The sequence below is a fragment of the Macaca nemestrina genome, chromosome 6 (genome assembly GCF_043159975.1).
Source record: "Macaca nemestrina isolate mMacNem1 chromosome 6, mMacNem.hap1, whole genome shotgun sequence".
Taxonomy (NCBI): domain Eukaryota; kingdom Metazoa; phylum Chordata; class Mammalia; order Primates; family Cercopithecidae; genus Macaca; species Macaca nemestrina.
The window spans coordinates 1761079-1782116 of NC_092130.1; the positions used below are offsets into that span (position 1 = coordinate 1761079).

Sequence of the window (21038 nt, forward strand, 5' to 3'; positions counted from 1 at the left end):
GAATTTTTGGCATACTTCTTTCGTTGCACCCTCTATGGTACTGTCACTCGGCCGTCTTTCAGTACTGGGTCATTGTGTTACTATCCGTGCTCACTGCCCTGGCTGAGTGTAGAGTTTTCCTTGTTGCTGTGGAACTGAGCGGCTGTTTGTTCCTCTGACACCCCCTGCGTCACCAAGCTGTAACTTTCCCTAGACTGCACCGCACAGCCTGCTCAACACAGCACCCCATCTCACTGCCACGTAGCAACAGTGCAATTATCAGCTGTAGTGCAAATTAACTTTATACATCAAGCAGTACTTGTGACAGTCTTTAACCTAGAACAGCATTTCTCCACCTTGGCACTGTCGACGTTTGGGACCAGGTCATTGTTTGGGGGTGTGGGCATTGCAGTGTCCTTGGCCTCTACCCACTAGGTGTCAGTAGCACCCACCCACACACAGTTGTGACAACCAAAGCTGCCTCCAGATGAGAACCACTGAGCTGAGGATGGCTGTGCGCCTCTTCAAGCCTCTCAGCAGATGCCACTCGCAGAGCTGCGCCTTCGCTGTCGCCAAGCTGCCGCTTACAGAATTCCTTCTGCCTTGGGACGCCTCACCGCCCCGAGTGTCTTTGAAGCCAGAGTCAGTGTCACCTGCTGTGGCTCTCTGTACCTCATGTTGCTAAGCGGTTCTGCTCCCTCACCATCCTCCCAAGGGACTGAACTGACTTGGCAGGGCCTGCCTCTGCGCAGAGCCCTGCCCCCACCTGGCTGGCATCCCACGTTCATCACAGCAGCACCTGCAGGTGTGTTCACTCTACTTCAGCACCTTAACTCACACGCTTACTCTCCACTCTCAGAGGACCCCTTCACCATCGACTTCCCAGAGGAAGCAATGGGTGGAATTCCTCGGCCTGCTGACCCGGGCACTCAGGCTGGAGAGGCCGTCTGCCGTGGTCCGTGCCGCTCCTCCCCGCGCCGCTGCGTGTCTGCTCTCTCCCTTCCTCAGGGTCTCGTTCTGTTGGCTGGCTGCTCCTTCCAGTGTTCTGTCTCCACTCGCCGGCATCTCGTCACACTCGTATTTCCCAGTCCAGTTTTTAAAACTGTCTTTCAAAGCCATCACCCTCCAAGTACCGCCCCACAGCCTCTCCTGTCATACCTGCCCACTGCCTCTCCTCCGTGAGGGAGGGAGATGGGCCTGGACACCTTTGTGTCCATCTTAACAATTCACAAGCTCAGGTAGGGCTTTCTATCCAGAACTGTCCAGCCTCTCAGGGATTGCCTGCTTCTTGCCACATGACCTTTCCTTTTCCTCTTCTGTCGCACTGTTTACTGTGGACAGGTGGCAGTTGGCATGGTGGAGGGGCCTCCTCCTCGGCTCAGTGATCACAGCTGATTCTCCCTCGGATGTTAGCCAGCAGGTCTTAGAAACTGAGGAACTGGTCACCTCGTCTTATTTAGACCTCTTAAAGGTTAGTCATAGGAGCTTTTAGTAATTAGAAGTACTTTTTCAGAAGTGGAGTGCTGCAGCGTGGATGGATGAACGTATGTTTCCATGCCACTTTGGGAGCTAAAGCGGGGGGCCGGCACTGCAGATGTCTGAGGCTCCACTGCAACGGAGGGTCTGTAGAGACGGTGACTGCTGCCAGCCCCAGCATGTCTGAGGCACCACTGCAACGGAGGGCCTATAGAGACAGTGACTGCCGCCAGCCCCAGCTAGCAGAAGAGAGTTTCTGTCTGTGACCTTTAATAATTCTGCATCCTTTTATATTTGCCAGGTTCTTAAACGGCACCAAGAGGCTGCAGAGCTGTGAGAGCAACTCACCTTCCTCCCACAGAGCCTCCCCTCCCACAGCGCTCTTCCACTCACTCTAGTTTATGGCATGTGTGGGACATAGGAAAGGGGAGGGCACTGAATTTCATTATTGCTGGGTTTGTTCCTTTCATGTTTGTTTCTCATTCTGTATCCCAAAGTATTTCTCATAGGAATAAAGGACTTGTTGAAGTTCGGTATGCTTGTGCTTTTCATGTTTCACTGTCCACATGTTACCTGCTTTCTGTCCCAGTGCACCACCCACCCACCCTATGTGTGGCCGGCCTGTTCTGCATTCATGTGTGTTTTTATCACGTGAGTGGGGAGCTTATTTTCAAGGCCCCACTTGCCCCAGGTGTGTCTTTCTGAGGCCTCCTGGGTGTCCATGGAGCACCTTCCACAGTGAGAGCCCACAGCCATAGTGAGGACGAGCATGTTTAGGCGTGCAGGAGTGTGACCAGTTGGTGGGGCTGCTCTGCCCGTGTGGTGGCCCTGCATGTGCTCAGCCTTGGCACTTCTCTGAGTGGTCCACACGCTGTGTTGCATTGACTGCTCCAAACACCTCCCCAGGTAGATTAAACGCCCCGGCCCAGTCCTTAGCTGAGAGCTCTGCACGGCAGAAAGGTGGTTTGCCAAGCACCACACCGGTGTAGCAGAACTTTGCCTAGAAGGGAAGGAAAGGCCATGGTGAGTTCAGTGAAAGTTGCACTGAAGAGACCAGCAGGAGGGTTAGACAATGGGTGATGGGGGACAAAGTACCGCATTCAGAGCAGCTGCCTGTGGAGATCACAGAAGAGACAGGAAGGAGAGAAGGGCCGTGGGTGAAGAGAACAGCCACCCAGCTTTGTTAGTGAAAGTGAGGGATGTGCCGTGGGAATTTGAGACTGAAGATCTCTGGGTGAGTTGCATGGAAGCTGGACTAGTGGGGAATTTGGAAAGATAATTAGGAAGGAAGGGTGTTTAGTGCTCTGAGGTAGGGGTCAGGGGTAAGAGAGAGATGGGGTGGATGGAGAGCCCAAAGACCAGAAATATTTCAGGTTTTCAGTTAGCTAAAGAAGGAAGGTTTTCTAAATTTGTCGCCAGAGAACCAGTTGGTCTTTTTTGTTTTTCTTCATAGTACCCTACAGCCTAAAGGAGAAATTTTTAATTGTTTAGTAAAACAGAGGAGCGGACACTTCTTTTATATCAGTAATCCTGGAAAGAAACAGTTACTGAAGAACCCAAACATATTTGTAACTAATTTCAGGTTAAAGAAACAGGCAGAGAACACTGAACTCATGCAGCTTTAAAAAGAAAATACAAGGATTATACCATTTGCTTCTTTCAGAATAAAGACAGACAGGACAATCAGAAAAGGGAAAAGCAAAAACGCCCCAGTAGGGAGCACCAGGACCACACCTCTATCCCCCCAGGTGGCTGCTGCGGCTTTACCAGGTCTCCACCAACAGTTCAGCAAGCCCAGCCACCCCCCAACCCCATCTGGATACCTCTCACTTCTGTACCAGAGCCCCAATCAGAACACAGCACCTAGGCCTCCCCCGACCCCCAGCGGGATACCTCCCATTCCTGCACCAGAGCCCTGATCAGAGGTCACAGCACCATATCTCTTCTGTTACCTATCAGTTGGCCAAGTCCCATCATCCGCCCTGTGTAGGCCTGACCTGCAGCACCTCCGGCCACCCCACCCTAGTGCTAACCCGGTGCACAGGTCATACCCCTCCTGAACATGTATGCAAGGTACCAGGCATTTGCGTCCATGTGACTTTCTAGAGGGAGATTCTGTAATTTATATCAGATCTAAGGGAGTTTGTATTCACCAAAAGGGTTAAGAAGCCTGTTGTGGTCTTTGCTGGTCAGCAGCCAGCATTAGTGCAGTTGACCCCTGCTGGAAAGGCCAGGCTGGCCCTGGGGACACCCTGTAGTAAGGAACCGCGCCACACACACAGAGGAATAAGACATGATGCCTTAGGCGTACTGAATGTATTTGGGGCTTACCTATGGATTGGCGGGTTTCCAGCCCTTAAGTAAAAGCTTTAAGGTTTAAATAAATGCCTTGGGGGTGATGGTTCTGGTTATTTCATTGTCTGCGAATTTAAGACTAGACTGACAAATCCATTCTTCAAGATCTTTACTCTTGTCCCCAAAGAAATGAGCGTAAGGCCGTCAAACAGTGATAGGCAGACATGTGCGTATATTGTTCAGGCCGAAGTTGTAAGTTGTAAGCATGAACGTCTGTTCCAGATCCCAACAGAAACGGAGTTTTCTAGACCTCTTTTTTATAAATCAAAACTGCATTTTAAAACAGCTATAAACAACATTAACTTGGAAATTGACAATCAAAGTTGTAAAGGTATACCGTGGTTCACTTTGGCATCTTACTCAAAACTTTCTTTTATCTTATCCCAAACTCAGATTAGTGTTTCTTCCAAAGCTGCCCTGAATGTCTGTCCTGGCACCCACCTTCTCCCTGTTTGGCCAGGACTCTAGGGCTTCGGAAAACTGCTGGGCCAGGTGCTAGAGCTTGAGAAGTAATTTCTGCAGCTCCTGCAGTCTTTCTTCCCTTCCAGAGGGCACAAGTTCCTTTTTTTAAGAATGCAAAACCCTCTGACTGACTTATTTCCAGTCACAAGGCTGTGGCTTTCTACTTTCTTCAGTAAGAGAGAAAATCACCCATCCTCCCCCTTTAACATTTCAGCTGAAAATTGCTAAGTGTTACTTGAATCTAGGCACAGTTTACCCCTTAAAATAGTTTCAACTTCCCTGTAGCTTTTATAAACATTCAACACAAATTGCTCAGAAGTTTTTAAAAATGACATTCAAACAGGGTTCCATAAAACTAATAACTATACAGAGAACTCTTTTCATTTAACCATGATTTAATATCTTTTTGAAATTCCATTTTTCTATGTTAGCTATTGTAGAAAGCATAACTGGTTTATAAAGTGTGATTGTTTTCATTCTTAGTAAATTTTCTAAGTTTCCATTAGTCCTTTTTGGAATTTGGTAAAATAAAAGGTCCAAACAATCAGATCCTACTTACTAGTTCTTCCACAGTGTTGTACATATGAGGTTGGGTTCAGGAGATTTTCTGCAAGTTATATTTTAATAAATTCCCAATATTTGTCTCTTGGGGCTTAAAATATGTTCTGAAAGGGGGGAAAACAGACTAAAAATTCCCTTTGTTTCCATTTTGGCCTAATAAATTTCTCGGTGTGTAATTTGTGACATAACTCTGCATTATTTTATAGGCATGTTTTCCACAAATCCTGCGTGGATCCCTGGCTTAGTGAACACTGTACCTGTCCTATGTGCAAACTTAATATATTGAAGGCCTTGGGAATTGTGGTATGTTTCCTATTTTATTTGTTATCACTTTTATGTATTATTATATGTATGTGTAATAAAGTATAACACAATTGGCATAATAGGAGGCGTGACTAAGACACACAAGAAAACACTGGCTATATTTGCCATGTAACCATGTAAGCCCAACAGGACCTTTTTTCCAGATTACTGAGAAGTCTAACCCATCTCAGAGAACTCCTGGAAGAGAAGGTAAATAACTGTACTAGTCCTTTTTGTTTTCTTTTATTAAATTTAAGAGACAAGGTTTCACTCTGTGGCTCAACTGCAGTGTAGTGGTGCAGTCATAGCTTACTATAACCTCGAACTCCTGGGCTCAAGCAGTCCTCCCACCTCAGCCTTCTGAGTAGCTGGGACTACAGGCACACACCACCATGCCTGGCTAACTTGTTTTTGTTTTGTTTTTTTTGAGAGGGAGTTTCGCTCTTGTTGCCCAGGCTGGGTACAATGGCACAATCTTGGCTCTCTACAGCCTCTGCCTCCTAGGTTCAAGCGATCCTCCTGCCTCAGCCTTCTGAGTAGCTGAGATTGCAGGCACCGGTCACCACCCCCGGCTAATTTCTTGTGTTTTTAGTAGAGACAGGGTTTCACCATGTTGTCCAGGCTGGTCTCCCTGACCTCAAGTGATCCACCCGCCTCAGCCTCGCAAAGTGCTGGGATTACAGGCATGAGCCACCGTGCCTGGCCACTTTTTTATGTTTTGAAGAGACAAGATGTTCAGGCTGGTCTCAAACTCCTGGCCTCAAGTGATCCTCCTGCCTCAGCCTCCCAAAGTGCTGAGATTGTAGGCATGAGTCACCACACCTGGCATGGTCCACTTTTAAAAGTGTGCTTCTGTTGGGTGAGGAGTATGAGATGAAGAAAGAGAGAAGGACATGATTTTTCTTTATTCCAACATCTGTTTTTAAAAGGTAGGCTGTATGCTGTTGACTCTGTTCCAGTCGTAATCTCCTCTGTGCTTGGCATAATATAAAACTATGTTCTTTAGCCTGAAGTTTGACTCTGATCTCTTGGGGGTTGGTAAGTTGCAAGCAGAGAAGGCAGACAGTGCCTGAAGCCCAAGGAGAACTGTTGGCAACCATAGCCTGGCAGGGGCCGTCGCCAGGTGTGCCAGAGTCCAGCTGTGGCAGGTGCCAGGTCAACACTGACTTGAGTAACCAAGGACCTTGGTTAGTCCTTGCTTAAGAGAAGCATGTATATCCAGGGTTATGCTTTTTTATCAGAAAATAACATAGTTTCTGGTCTCAAAGAATGAAAGAATAATCTCCCTATGGAACAAAAAGTTTAGTTTGATCCAACAGATGAACTCATTTTAGCTTGCAACCCAAAGAAGATCGAAGTCATCTTATTTTAAATATACTGTCAAACACAGTTTCAGTGTATACAGTTGGGCAGTAATACCCCATTTGTCCTTTGTCTCCAGAGATCATGTCAGTGGTGATGCCATTTAACATGGGATTACTGAAAGTATTGGGTGTTACTGACACCATGGACTGGATAATCCCTTCTCGTTGGGGCTTTCTTACTGTGTCGCCCAGGCTGGAGTGCAGTGGCGTGATTCTCCTGCCTCATCCTCCCAAGTAGCAGGGACTACGGGTGCCTGCCACCACGCCCGGCTAATTTTTTATATTTTTAGTAGAGACGGGGTTTCACCGTGTTAGCCAGGATGGTCTCGATCTCCTGACCTCGTGATCTGCCTGCCTCAGCCTCCCAGTGTGCTGGGATTACAGGCGTGAGCCACCATGCCCAGCCTGTTTGTTAAGTATATTAAGTGCTAATACTTTTCTCCTCTGTTTATAACAAAAATCCTTCTAAAATGTATTGTAGGTTATCATGGATCCTTACATGTAATGAACATAAAAAAAACCTCTTCTAACCGGGTATGAGTCTGAGCATCACTTAGTACACTGTGTTTTGCTTTTTTTAAAATAAGGCTTTGAGATGACCTGAAACGGTTCTTTTGCCCAGAAAGCCATTGGTTCCAGGTTTGCTTGGCTGAAACTTCTCTCTAGAAACACATAAACTTCTCACAGCCATCCCTCCCAGCTCTGCTTCTTATGTGCGGCCTGCTGCTGCATGCTGAGAGAACCAAAGGTTGTTAGGTAAACCAAACATCCACATTGTTACAATGGAAGACTTTTGGCGCTCACTTTTTAATTGGTAGACTTTGGCCCTAAGCAGCTCTATACCTCTCCCTCAGGATTAGGTGTTTAGGTTTTGAAACAGATGATTTTCGTATAGTTCAAAAGTCTTTTCAACTTTGACCTCCTCTTGGTTTGATGCTTTGCTTGTGTTTAAAGGCAGACGATACTTAAAAACTGACTACCAGAGAAATGGGGCTTCGGAGAAGTTAGTAGGACGACAGAGGTGTTTTCTGTTACCTGGGATTCTTCAACACGGACATTTACCGTGAAGTAAAGTAATAGTTTACAGTTTTAAACTGGAAGTTTGGTATCTTTATGTTAATGATTACGACTCCCTGTGCCTGTGGGCCATGACCAGTTTTCTCTGATCTGCAGTGAATTTTGGTTTTCCTTTGTACCATTTCTGAGAAGAGATCTCTGTGCCTTTTGAAGAAAAACTCTTAGGGTGAGAGGAGAGGAGTAGGTAGGTGGGCGGATAAATGAGAGGATATCACAGGGAAATAACTTAATAAGGTCTTTGCAACAGGGCGTCAAACTTTAGAATCTTATGAAAGGATTTGTTTTCCTTACAATTATTTTTAACCTAGAAATATTTTGCAGCCGAATTTGCCATGTACTGATAACGTAGCATTCGATATGGAAAGGCTCACCAGAACCCAAGCTGTAAACCGAAGATCAGCCCTTGGCGACCTTGCCGGCGACAACTCCCTTGGCCTTGAGCCACTTCGAACTTCGGGGATCTCGCCTCTTCCTCAGGATGGGGAGCTCACTCCGAGAACAGGAGAAATCAACATTGCAGTAACAAGTAAGTGGGGGCCTCCGCTCAGGCACAGGGCATGTGGCTGCCTCTATGGGCATTCGGGACCATCAGGAGAGTCAAGGCACTCGCCTCAGCCTGCAACACAGACTGTAACCAAGAAAGGGATGTGTGTTTCTGTTAAAACAGGTATTTGGAAGAATGAAACTTTATTTATGATAAGTAGCTGGTGTGTTTGTGTATAATTAATAGGAATAGCTGCATTTGATGAGTAGCTGTTGAGGTCTGTCTTAGCCGCTGTATTATAAACCTTGTTTTGAAATCATTGCCTTACAAACAGGCATTTAAAAGGAGATGTTGGAAGGTGTCACAAGCCCCCAGCAGCATTGCTGGTGTGTTGTATGCTGTGAGCGCTGGTGTTCTCCACCTCCGGGACTACAGGCTACTTAGTGGGAAACTCATCTATAATTTGAACCTAAAAATTCACAGTTCTTGGAACATAGCCTGTTGCGCACTTTATTTTAAGTTTTTTATGGAAGTTTGGTCTCTTGGCACTTAACTCTTTGGTATAATTGTACATGAGGTAGGAGAAAAGCCAAAGGACAGTCTGCCTGAAAAAAAATAGCGTGAGCAAGTTATGAAAATCTTCACATTGCACTGTCGACAAGCAGGAAAGAAATGCCGAGTATTTTGATGGCAGTGCCTGAGGACGGTATGAGTGAGCTGACGGCGTGTGTGTGGGCCTCACAGGCATTCACCCCTCAACAAGCCAGCTTTTCTCTTCACTTCCATTCTTTACATGTTGTTTTCATCTAACAACCTTTCACCCATCTTCCTTGTTGCTGCTCTGCTGTTGCCTTTTCCAGTACCTGCTGCTGCTTGCCTAGAGCGTCAGACCCTGAGGCTGGTGGGACCCCACTCCACTCTGGGAGTCAGTGAAATGGATGACACTGTTACAAAATGTTTTCTCCTTTACATATTAAGACTTGTGTGGTCTGTTCAATCAAAGTATTCATGTTTTTAACCAACCAGACATTATTGTTAGAAAATGGTTCCCCAGGTTTTATTCTGTCATCTGTCTACACTCAAGAGAGCCCTCATTCAGTTATGCAATAGGGAAAACTATGCTTTGAGCGTAGTTTGGCTCATTTCTCACCATCTCTCAGTGATTCATTTTGATAGCATTTCATGGTTTTCTTTCTTTGGTGTTTAGGTTTTGTGGTCTACAGTTTTAAAACTTGATTGAGTAGCAATAAAGAACACAAAGGTTGTTGGTTTGTTAGTGAGTTTTTCAGGTCCTTCATTGATCAAACATTTATTGAGCACCTACTACTTACTACATTAAATACTGATCCCATTATATTTTATATAGAAATGTCCTTTCAAAACCTTATGCTTTGATGATACAAAAAATTACTTCATGTACCAAATTAATCATCTTTAGCAGAATTTACACGATGTTAATAAATAAAATTCATGTGATTGAACTAAACCACAGCTACCTCTGCTTTCCCTCTGAAGCTCTGTAGCACCATAGCAACCACAATGCATCCAACTGGCACCCACTGTGTGCAAGGCACTGTGCTAAGTAGGCACTGGGGGCAGAGGTAGCCAGGCCTGCTGCAGGGGGGCACTGTGGAAATGCCACCAGCATATTGGGTGTTTTATGATGGTGTCTACTTCCTTTTGTTACAAGTTTTTAAAATTGAAATCACACACACACACAAAGACATGCAAATATGGGATAGTATACTCAGAATTTGGAAACATAGATGTGACGAAGTTCTACAAGGTAGTCTGCGTATCATATGTAAAAGTCTCCAAGAAGAAAAAAGAGGATACTGTGTTAAGTTCCTTGATGGTGATGGCATTCGGCTCTTGGTTTTTTTAAATGCCATATACATTTTCCCTAACTTAAAACATTACAGGTAAAAATGGTGGGTTTTATATGTGTTCTTGAACGTTCATGCTGATTAAATAAAAAGCTTCAATCTACTGATGAGGAAGTTTGTAGTTTGAGAGGCAGTGGCTGTACTGATGTCTAAACAGTAGGGGTTTTCATAACATAAGCTAAGGTGGGCAGAGAAGTGCTCATAGAGCACACTCCGGACCCGGAAGTCCTCCAGAGCAGTGCTTCGTGACCTTCTGAAAGTCACCACCTTTAAAATCTAACAAAAGTATGTTTTTCTAGAAAAAGGCCTAGGCACACACAGTTTTGCATGCGGGGTTAGGATTTGTGGAACCCAGATTGAGAAACACACGTTATATACAACTTGTGCATAAAATATTTGGCAGTCCACGTGTAAATAGTTCTCTCTTCCTTCTTGCAGATATATAGGTAATTTTATTGTGTAACAGTTTGTTAAAAAAAGCCCTAGTCAGTGTACTCTAAGAAATATTTTAGAGTTAAGACTTTTTAGCAAGTCAGATCGGTTCTTAGGTTGTTTTTGAGGTTCTCAATAAATACTGTTTTTAAAATGTTACCTTGACAACATTGGCTCTGAAAAAGTAAGGGAAAATATCCGGATGGAGAGAGAGAGACAGGCTAGATGAAAATCCTTAGAGTTGTAAGCACCAAAGGTTTCCAGCTCTTTGGTGGCCAAGTACCCGGTCAGTCCCCCGCCCTTCCTACTTCTGCGTGTCACAGCCTGGACAGCCAGTGCTGCTCCTCGGCAGTGGGGTCGGGAAGAGCAGTTTCTGGTTTCTTGAGACACCAGTGAGATGTTCTTTTTACATAAATATCCCAAGTAAGCCCATGCGTAAGAGAGAAAAATGTAGCCATGGATGCCGTGGGAGGCCGGCTCGCAGACTGCTGGGAGCACCCACAGGACCTGGAGAACTGCTGCTCCGTGCTCCTCAGCCTTTGACTAAGAATGAAAGCCATGCAGAAATGACAGAATGAAGAAGGAAAGAAGGTTATAAATATGCTTAGTCTGCTTTACTGCCATTTACATTAACAATGAAAAAAATCTATGTCCATGTGCAATTTTATATACATATTTTCAACATACACTTTTTGGTGGCTACACTGCTCACAGACCTCAGGACCTAAATGGAAGAAACGGTTGGGCCATGCTTTCCTTTCTCCCTTGCAGCTTTCACCAGTACTCCACTAACCTTCTCCAGTTAGTAGCTCTCTGGCAAACCTCCTGCTTCACCTCCTTGGGCCAGTCTTGGCTTACACCTCCGTTGACGTCTGCTTCGTTGCATTTGAGGGAAATGTTGGCATCGATTTGACTTAAACCTTCTCCCCAGAGTGATTTCCTCCCTTTCCTTTGTCAACAGAAGAATGGTTTATTATTGCCAGTTTTGGCCTCCTCAGTGCCCTCACACTCTGCTACATGATCATCAGAGCCACAGCTAGCTTGAATGCTAATGAGTAAGTAACAAATTGTTTTTTGGATTGCATGTGCCAGATGATCCCAGGAAAACACATGGAGCCATTTTCACGAAGGTGGTGAGGATTGGCTTTCCACCAGTTTCATACTGATCCTGATGGGATCATGTCTAGCAAAATACTTTATTTCATGAACATATATTTTTAGTCAGCAACACAGATTGGGAATCCACCTTATTCAACAACAACAGCTCATTTGAGAAAAGATCCAGAGGTTTTCATTAGCCACAGGCTTAGAATGAATCAGCAGTGTAATGCAAATGGCAAAGGAACAGTATAGAGTGTAAAAGGCTGCCAGTGTCCTCATCGCTGACGGGAAGAGCCCCACTTTGTGTTCGTCACACTTACCTGGAGCCTTGCATGTCTAGCTTCTGGGGAAGCCCTGGCACCCATACCTGTAGTCAGGACCAGTGCCTCGGGTACTTGGCCTGCAGGAAAGAAGCAATTTAAAAGACCCGCTGTTTCCGGATATTAGGACAACTGTGAGGGGGAAGAGAAAATAAGTCTAAGCACTATCTCCATGGGCAAAATGACGACCAAAGAGCAGGCTTCGTGACTGCAGGCTTCACCTCGGTAAGAGGAAGGACATCTGTCAGTGAGGTTGCTTAGTGGCAGGATGGTTTGCTGTAGGGCATGCCCAGGACTGGGAATGCAGGCAGAGGCTGGATGTCGCTTGTCAGGGGTGCTGTAGTGAGGTGTTTTCAGAGGATGGAGGATTGGGCTAGATGACTGTTACGGTCCATTTTGATCCAGTGCTGTTCCAAGAGTAGTTTTCCGTAGGGATAAGGTATAGAAAGGGTTTTTAATTTTTGCTTTGTTTTGTTTTGTTCCAAATTTTGGACATTTACTGAGGATATCGTTCAGTCCTTCCTTTTACCAATATTCATGAAAACTAATTAGAGATGAAAGCACCCCTGGGGCACTGCCCACATTTGAACCTCAGTTGGTATGGGTGGAATTCACATCATCTCTCTCTTCAGTTATGTCCTGATACTTTAATTGATGAGTAATAACCAAACTACCTCATGCAGTTGATTTAATTGACTGCCCATTGTCTGGCTATAGAAACAATGGGCAAGTGGCCTCCATGTGCAGTGACACGTGTTACTCGATCTAAACCTGATCTGTGGGCCAGATACCTGCAAGAAGTGCCCGCTGGCATCCGTGAGCCCATACGTGTTGGGGCTCACAGACGTCAGGGTCAGGTGGCATTCCCCAGCCTTCAGAGGAGCACTGCACTGATCCAGCAGGTGAACCACTGGCTGCTGCTGTTGGCCAGCCATGCAGTTTCCTTCAGCATGGCGCACCTAATTCCTTAGACTCTAGGGTCACACACACCTGGATTTGACTCTCAGCTCCTCCATTTTTCAGTTGTAAGACATGGGCAGTTATATTTATTTGAAGCTCCTTGTAGTCATTCATAAACAGATAATGCTAGGACCATATGGCAGGGTTGTTATGAGAATCAGCATATAAAATGCTTAGCACAGTGCCTGGTACATAAGAAGTGCTCAATAAATGTTAGCCAAGCCAATGCCACTGCAGTGCTATTGAAGTTCTGTTAGTAAGGTGGCCATCTGCCTTTATTGTCTGGGAATTGAATTGAATTTCTTCCATGAAATAGGACACAGAACCATAGTAACTCTGTGAGTAGCTATGATTCAAACCTTATTTTGGAGAGAAACACTTATTTCACCCACAACCACCTCTTTTGCTTACTCCCATGCTAACCCATCAGGCAAGGTAGTAATATAAGCCTACTTCTCAAAAAGTTCACAAATGAGTGATAACCAATACAAGCAAATAATTACACTAGGCACTTTTCGAGAAGTATTGGGTAGTTTAATAGTCACCTGACTGTCACTCAGAATCCGTCTGATGTTCAGTTCATTTATCAGATTAAAATGAGAGTTGCTCAGTAGACATGTTACCTATTAGAAATCATAGTATCTGGGGCATAATATTTTAGTTCCATGCCTAAATGCCTGCATGACTCAGAATCTAAGTCATGGATCTTAGATCCATGCCTTAGTCCAGCCCTTCTCCCATTAGCAGTTGTAGAGGGTTGATTTCACAGTTGTTCATTTGGTTGTTATTTCTGTGCCTTCAGTCAAAACCACTGAAGGACAATATTCATGATCTCATTTAGAGAGAAAAATGGAGAGTGTGTGTATGTGTGTGCGTGTTGTGTATGCACACATGTGGATACAAGCAAGGATGGTCACCAGAATATGAATGGTGATTATCTTACATTAGAATCTAGGGCAATGTCTTCTTCAATGTGTGCTTTTATGTGTTGTGTTTTGTTTTTTTTTTAACAGCATGAATTACTTAATCTTTTTAAAGGCAGTTTTTATTGTGGCAGATGATAGGAAAGATAATAGTACTTTTACCCAATATCTTTTTCTCAAAAATGTCAATGACAAATTCCTAGTGATTTTATTCCAGAAAAAAGTTTATTTTAGCAAATAAATTTGTAATTATTCTTTATTAATGAATTTTTCAACATCTATTTGATTTCTGTTTTTGCCTTTATCTACCAAGAAACTTACAACCAAAATAAGATTTTTTTTTTTCACCTTAATTGCCCTGGCTTAATTTTCTGGGTAGCCTCATCCATTTGTAAGATAGTCATATATAAACAGATTTCATCTCTTGACATTTTAATGACTGTCTGAAAATTGATACTGAACTTCACCTCTATGCATATACCTACTAGAATAGTTTACTTTTCTGGCAGTGTTACTAGTCACTGTTCTTGTGTATTACTATTCAAGCAAGTCCTTGACCCTGTCTACTCACTGTTGAAACCCTGCAGGCACGATGTAAGGGCAGTGTGTGGGACCCAGGCGGTCCAGGGCCCCCTGCCATGGGTGGGTTGCTGACTACACAAGGAGGATCCCCACAAGGGATGGAAGCCCCCATCCCTCCCTCACCATGCTGGGTGCATTTACCAAGGGCTTGGTGCTGTTGGCTTCAATCAGAAGTCCATCAAAAAGCCCTTGGGTTTGGAGTCACTGCCCTTCTATTATGATTAAATACTATTTATTTAAGTACTGCAACTATATATTAAATGTTTTTAACACTGCAAACAGATCTGGTAAATTTTGAAACTTTGCAAATATAAACAGGATGGTAGTCAAAGAAGCAAATAAATGTAAGGTAAATATATTTATGTATTGGCTTCTCATACCTCTGTTTCTTAGTACCTGGGTAAGCAAGGTTATCGAATTTCAATTCCCAAAAGGGGTCTTTTGCTCTACTTGGTTATTCATATAAACCTTGTGAAATGTCAACATTTACCAACTGATATTTGTGTCACTCTAGTTTTCCCTCAAAATAAGAAAGATAAATATTTTTATTATTTGTATTTGAGGAACATATACAAATATGTAGCAGAGATTTTAAGTTTAATGGGAGGCGTGACTAGGTATCCCCTAGAGCCTTTTTCCAGGTGCTAGATTCTGATTCATAGAAATCATGTTCTAAGATTTGCAGAGAAGGGTAGCTCATTATTCAAGATTCAAAAAAGTCTTGGCATGAGGAAATGAATCTGAAGTGGTAAAAGTGATGAAATAACTAGAGCAGATGTTCCAGTGGCATAACCTGAGATCAGGAAGCCCTGGCTTCTTGTAGCAGGTCCACCAGGAAACTGCTGGTGAGCTTCCTCCTCTTAGTGTAGTATCAGAAATTTATATATATAAACTCCTTTATATAAAAAGAGTTGATGTTTCTATTTTACTCTCAGTATTTCTGAATTATTTTGCTCAGTACTCTTTTTTTTTTTTCTTTGAGACGGAGTCTTGCTCTGTTATCCAGGCCAGAGTGCAGTGGTGCCATCTTGGCCCACCACAACCTCCACCTCCCGGGTTCAAGCAGTTATCTGCCTCAGCCTTCTGAGTAGCTGGGATCACAGGCACCCGCCAGCACACCTGGCTAATTTTTTTGTATTTTCAGTAGAGATGGGGTTTCACTATCTTGGCCAGGCTGGTCTTGAACTCCTGACCTTGTGATCCACCTGCCTCGGCCTCCCAAAATGCTGGGATTACAGGCGTGAGTGCTCAGTACTCTTTTTAAGAGGAATATTGAGAAACTAGCCCAACATAAAAGGGTCTGCAATTTTAATTATTTGATGTCTTGGGGATACTTGTTTTGGAAGAGAGGGGACCAGGTGAGATGAGAGGTGTTTCCAGGTGTTTGAAAGACTCTTAAAGATGAGAATAACTACTGTTTATTGAATGCCTTCCAAGATCTTAGTCCTACACTGGTCTCTTTTACCCATATTGCCTGGTTCAGTACTCAAAAGAGTCTCATGGTGACTAACCAGTGCATACAGAGAGACTCTTACTCTGTATTTCTGGAGCTCTGGCGATATCTACAGGGAGGTAGATTTCCACTTGATATACGAAAGAGCTTTGTGGCCTGGCACGGTAGCTCACGCCTGTAATCCCAGCACTTTGGGAGGCCGAGGCGGGCAGATCACCTGAGGCCGGGAGTTCGAGACAAGCCTAGCCAACATGGTGAAACCCCATCTCTACTAAAAATATGAAAATTAGCCGGGTGTGGTGGCAGGTGCCTGTAATCCCAGCTAAGGCTGAGGCAGGAGAATCACTTGAACCCAGGAGGCAAAGGTTGCAGTGCGCCAAGATCGCCCCATTGCACTCCAGCCTGAGTGACCAGAGTGAAACTCTCTCTCAAAAAAAAAAAAAAAAAAAAGAAAAGAAAAGAAAAAGAGAGAAAGAGAGAGAGAAAAAGAGAGAAAGAAAGAAAGAAAACAAGAAAACTTTGTATTAGTTAAAATTGTCCATCCAAAACACGGGACACTTTGAAAGCTAGCGAGCCTGCACCAGGACCTAATTCTTCAGATGGAAGCTGCAGGATAGAGCTGTTCACAGGCCGACCTCACGTCAGGTGGAAGGCTCTAAGACAGGACTCATCCTGTGCTGAGGGTCCCTCTTGAATTGTCCGAGGAGAGATCAGAGGCCGAGGAGAGGTGTTGGATTCTCTTTCAGTTACCTCTTTTAGAGCCTTAAATATCAAAAGCAGCGTTTTTCAGACTTTTAAAAAACCATCTCCTGCTGTGAGAGATACATTTTGCATTGTGACCTAGTACTCCCATATGTAACTGAAACAAATTTCACAGACACTTCCCTGACTGCATGCAGTATTCTCTGATGTAGCCAACCCTCTGCCTTGTTGTTAATATTAGTTGTTAACTCCTAAATTGATTTTAAAACCCATTAATAGGTTGTATGCTTTAGTTTGAGAAACACTTGTCTAAAGAATTTTGAATTTTTAGTCCTCAGCCTGATAAGCTTTTGCTCACACAATCTGTCTTGTAACAATTCCCGAAAAGATTTAAAATTAACCTCTGTTTGAGGTGTATTGCTGGATAGTGGATCCTCTTCTTTCTCTTAGTATTTATTCTCCTTGTAGCCAATCTGAGTGTGAGAGACATATACACAAAAGAATAAATTAGGGCTTCGAGGGAGTGAGTAGGACTCTGGAGGGATGCCACAGGAAGAAGGCCACTGGAATTCAAACCCAGCACCTGTGGTTCCAGCCTTTTCCTTTAGACTGCTTGCATTTGACTACTGCAGAGAGGAGTGCCAAATAATGTGGTTGAAGAAGACAAATTTTGTTTCCTAAAAATGCAGTTGCAACATGAGTATTAAAGGCAGTGGGAACTTGCATTGGACTTCTCTGCTCTCTTTGGCAGTGGTTATTATTTTGCTTTACTTTATTTATTTATTTGAGACAGAGTTTCACTCTGTCACCCAGGCTGGAGTGCAATGGTGCGATCTCGGCTCACTGCAACCTCTGCCTCTCAGGTTCAAGCGATTCTTCTGTCTCAGCTTCCTGAGTAGCTGGGACTATAGGCGCCCGCTACTGCCCTGGCTAATTTTTGTCTTTTTAGTGGAGATGGGGTTTTGCCATGTTGTTCAGACTGGTCTCAAACTCCTGACCTCAGGTGATCCACCTGCCTCAGCCTCCCAAAGTGCTGGGATTACAGGTATGAGCCACCATGCCCAGCCTATAATTTCTTTAAGAGGCAACAAGATAAAGTAGATTTAAAAACTTGATTACCCCTTGAAAGTCTTTAATATTCAGTTTTTCTGAGGAAATATTAGAAAATGTGTTACCTTAAATAGGAACTACAAGAAATAATAAAGTACAGAGCTTTATGTGAAGTTGTGAATATCCTTTATACCAGAGGTTTTTCAAAAAAGTTGACAACGCCTCCTCATTCATTGAGATGCCGTTTCCCAAGTAGGCTCCTGGGCTTGCAGTGCTGAACCTAACGGAGACCTGGCCTGGCCCCACTGGAGCTCAGGGCTGTGCCCTCATGTGCGTGCTGATGTGGCTGGAGAGTGAGGGAGTGTATGTGGCTGGAGAGTGAGGGAGTGTATGTGGCTGGAGAGTGAGGGAGTGTGTGTGGCTGGAGAGTGAGGGAGTGTGTGTGGCTGGAGAGTGAGGGAGTGTGTGTGGCTGGAGAGTGAGGGAGTGTGTGTGGCTGGAGAGTGAGGGAGTGTGTGTGGCTGGAGAGTGAGGGAGTGTGTGTGGCTGGAGAGTGAGGGAGGCAAAGGCCCTTCTGGGTCATGCCTGCGGAGCTGCTGCTTTACCTTTGGGGGAGCTGAAAAGGCTGCATGGAGGAGTGACTGAGGAACCAGCCTGGGCATGATTAGGGCACACAGTGAGGACCGCACAGACCAGGATCAGGGAGTTGTGTGGTTTGGTGTGTCTACCGTAGGTGGTGGTGGCGGTAGGCAGGAGACAGAATTTGGACTTTATTCTCGTAAAGAGCTGGCAATGGGCTCTAAGGCTTTTCAGCAGAGAGATATTCCTAGTGGCTGCGAAGTTGCTTGCTGTGCTAGAGCATGGAGGCAGGAAGATCGATTAGGTAAAAACAGAGTTGAAGGAGGAAGTCAGGGTGGCGAGCAGGAGCTGAAATCAAGAGTTGCTGGAGAGTTGTATAATAACCAAAGCTTGTGTGGTTTGAAGCAGAGATCTGGAGCCCAGCTGAAAGAAAGAGATCCATGCTAACAGCTCGATTTGGGGACTCTGGAAATGAGCAGGAATCCAAGGCATCAGAAAGCCAGGGCAGTGCCACAACACAGGGCTGCAGAGAGGGCAGCAGGAGCTGGGTCAGCGCAGGGGCTCGTCAAAAGGTCATAGGCTCTTTTTCCAGCTGATACAAGGACAGAAACACACATACACAAGGTCTGGAGGATTCCTGTGAGACAGCCATATATCCCTGTCACTTCACAATAAGTAAAGCCATATATCCCTGTCACTTCATTATTGTTTGAGGGGTAAGAGAAGCATTTTTTTAAAGACAACAGCTACAGATTTCAGCACCCTCAGCATTCAGAACATGTATTTAAACCAGGATAAGCTGTAAATTGTATGATAATCATCCCTGTGTATTTAAACAACACACCATGGGCCTCACCTTTTCCTTCATTCTTTTGGGCGTATTAAAGCACCTCTAAGGTGGATGAGTCAGTCACCTGCAGATCTGAAACTGCTGATTTTGGGAAAACACTAAATGGCTTCCTGGCCTTACCAGAGGGGTTGGGAAATAGCTGGGGACAGCCCAGGCCACCCTTCAGTTAGGGTCACTTCTCTGTTACTTTAAACATTTGACTACTCTTTAACTAATTTATGACTTCTTTTTTCCTTTTATTCCATAGGGTAGAATGGTTTTGAAGAAGAAAAAAACTGCTTTCTGACTGATTGCCTTGAAGGAAAAAAGAACCTATTTTTGTGCATCATTTACCAATCATGCCACACAAGCATTTATTTTTAGTACATTTTATTTTTTCATAAAATTGCTAATGCCAAAGCTTTGTATTAAAAGAAATAAATAATAAAATAAAAAGACTGTGCTATTGAGTATTATTAACCAGACCTGTGTTTTGAGGGCTGATTTGGAGATCGCAGACCCGGATTGCACTTGTTTGTGTTTCAGAGACAGAATGTGCTCCTGGCTCCCGTGAGAGGAACAGGGATTGACACTTACTCTTGGTGTCTTCACATGGGCTCCTGCCCACATAGGGCGCAAGAGTGGGGACGTGCTGCTGGTGATGCCGCTTAGGGTGGTCAGTTGATTTACTCATTCTTCAACGTGGACATTCACTCTCTAATAATTTCTTCTTTGTGCTTGATCAGCCTTCCCCAGAGCTTCGGCACCCCCAGCAGCAGGGACTTGGAACGTTTGCTCCCCACTGTGCTTCTGCACCCAACAGAGTGCTTTGCGCATAGTAAGTGCTCAATAAATATTTGTGGAATGAAGGAATAAGTGTAAAAAAGATTTTCCAAGCCATACCTAATTAGTAATAAATTATAGCTGTCTGAGATCTTTTTTTTTTTTTTACCTACTTTGTGTTCTTTTAAAAACAGAAAATTCAAAAAAGTAGGGTGAGAGCAATTTTACATGTGCCAATGAAGTATTTTTGCTTTACTGATGAGAATTTCAAAATATTTTGTTACATTGAATTATATTCTTGAAGGATTTTCAGTGTTTGTAAATGTTTGCAGCAGTGAATTCTTAATCTTCTACCTCAGCCTACCTGAGGAGTGAGAACATATATTCCTATTAAAAACGGGTTCACTTCAGTAGTCATGCTCAAATCAGCAGGGGACTGAAAGGATTTTGGTAATTGAAATATAATTCACATACTATAAAATTACCCTTGTAGAGTGTATATTTCAGTTGTTTTAGTATAGTCACAAAGTTATGCTACCATCACGACTATCAAATTCAAGAACATTTTCATCACGCCATAAAGAAACCTCATACTCATTAACAGTAACTACTTACCCCTGCCAGCCCTGGAAATCTGGAAATCTACTCATTGTTTCTGTGGATTTGCCTGTTCTGGGCATTTCATGTGAATAGAACCATACAGTATGTGGCTTTTTGTGTCTGGCTTCTTTGACTTAGCATAATGTGTTCACAGTTCATACATGTTATAGCATGCGTCAGTACTTCTTTGTGTGGCTGAGTAACACTCCATAGTATGGATGTACCACATTTTGTTCTGCTGATGGACGCTTGACTTGTTCCCACTGTTTGGCTGTTATGAATAATGTTGCTATAAACATTCATGAACAAATTTTGGCATGAATATATATTTTCAGTTCTCTGGATATGTCCCTAGGAGTGCAATTGCTGGATTATGTCATAACTGTATGTTTAACTTCGTGAGAAATTGCCAAAATATTCTTCAAAGCAGCTACACCATTTTGCATTCTCACCAAGAACGTATGAGGGTTGCAATTTCTTCACAACCTCCCTAACACCAGTGACTGCCTGTCTTTTTTCTTATAGATGTCATAGTGGGTGTCAAGGAGCTGTCTCATGTTTTTAACATGCATTACCCTAGTGACTAAAGATTCAACATCTTTTCATGTGCTTTTGGCCATTTTCTATTTTCTTTGGAGAAATGTCTATCCCAGTGCTTTGCCCATTTTTAAATTGGACTTTTTTGTTGTAAGAGTTCTTTGTATGTTCTAGATACTAGGCCTTTATCAGACAGGTGATTTGAAATATTTTCTCCCATTCTCTATTTATTCACTTTCT

The 21038-nt window shown here is 43.9% G+C and overlaps 1 protein-coding gene across 8 annotated transcripts in view; it reads left to right on the top strand.

The window, feature by feature from the left end:
* Positions 1 to 21038, top strand: part of LOC105483992 (ring finger protein 130) — a 158268-nt gene that overhangs the window by 92351 nt on the left and 44879 nt on the right. For 3 of the 8 annotated variants that reach the window (XM_011745100.3, XM_011745098.2, XM_071097994.1), the window contains 4 exons: positions 5040 to 5136; positions 7899 to 8103; positions 11341 to 11434; positions 19147 to 19334. In XM_011745100.3, the coding sequence (XP_011743402.2) occupies positions 5040 to 5136; positions 7899 to 8103; positions 11341 to 11434; positions 19147 to 19162 (412 nt within the window). In that variant the 3' untranslated portion in view covers positions 19163 to 19334. Of the gene's footprint in view, positions 1 to 5039; positions 5137 to 7898; positions 8104 to 11340; positions 11435 to 19146; positions 19335 to 21038 lie in introns of those variants that run through there. The other 5 variants (XR_011624402.1, XM_071097995.1, XM_071097993.1 and 2 more) reach the window with 2 other exon arrangements.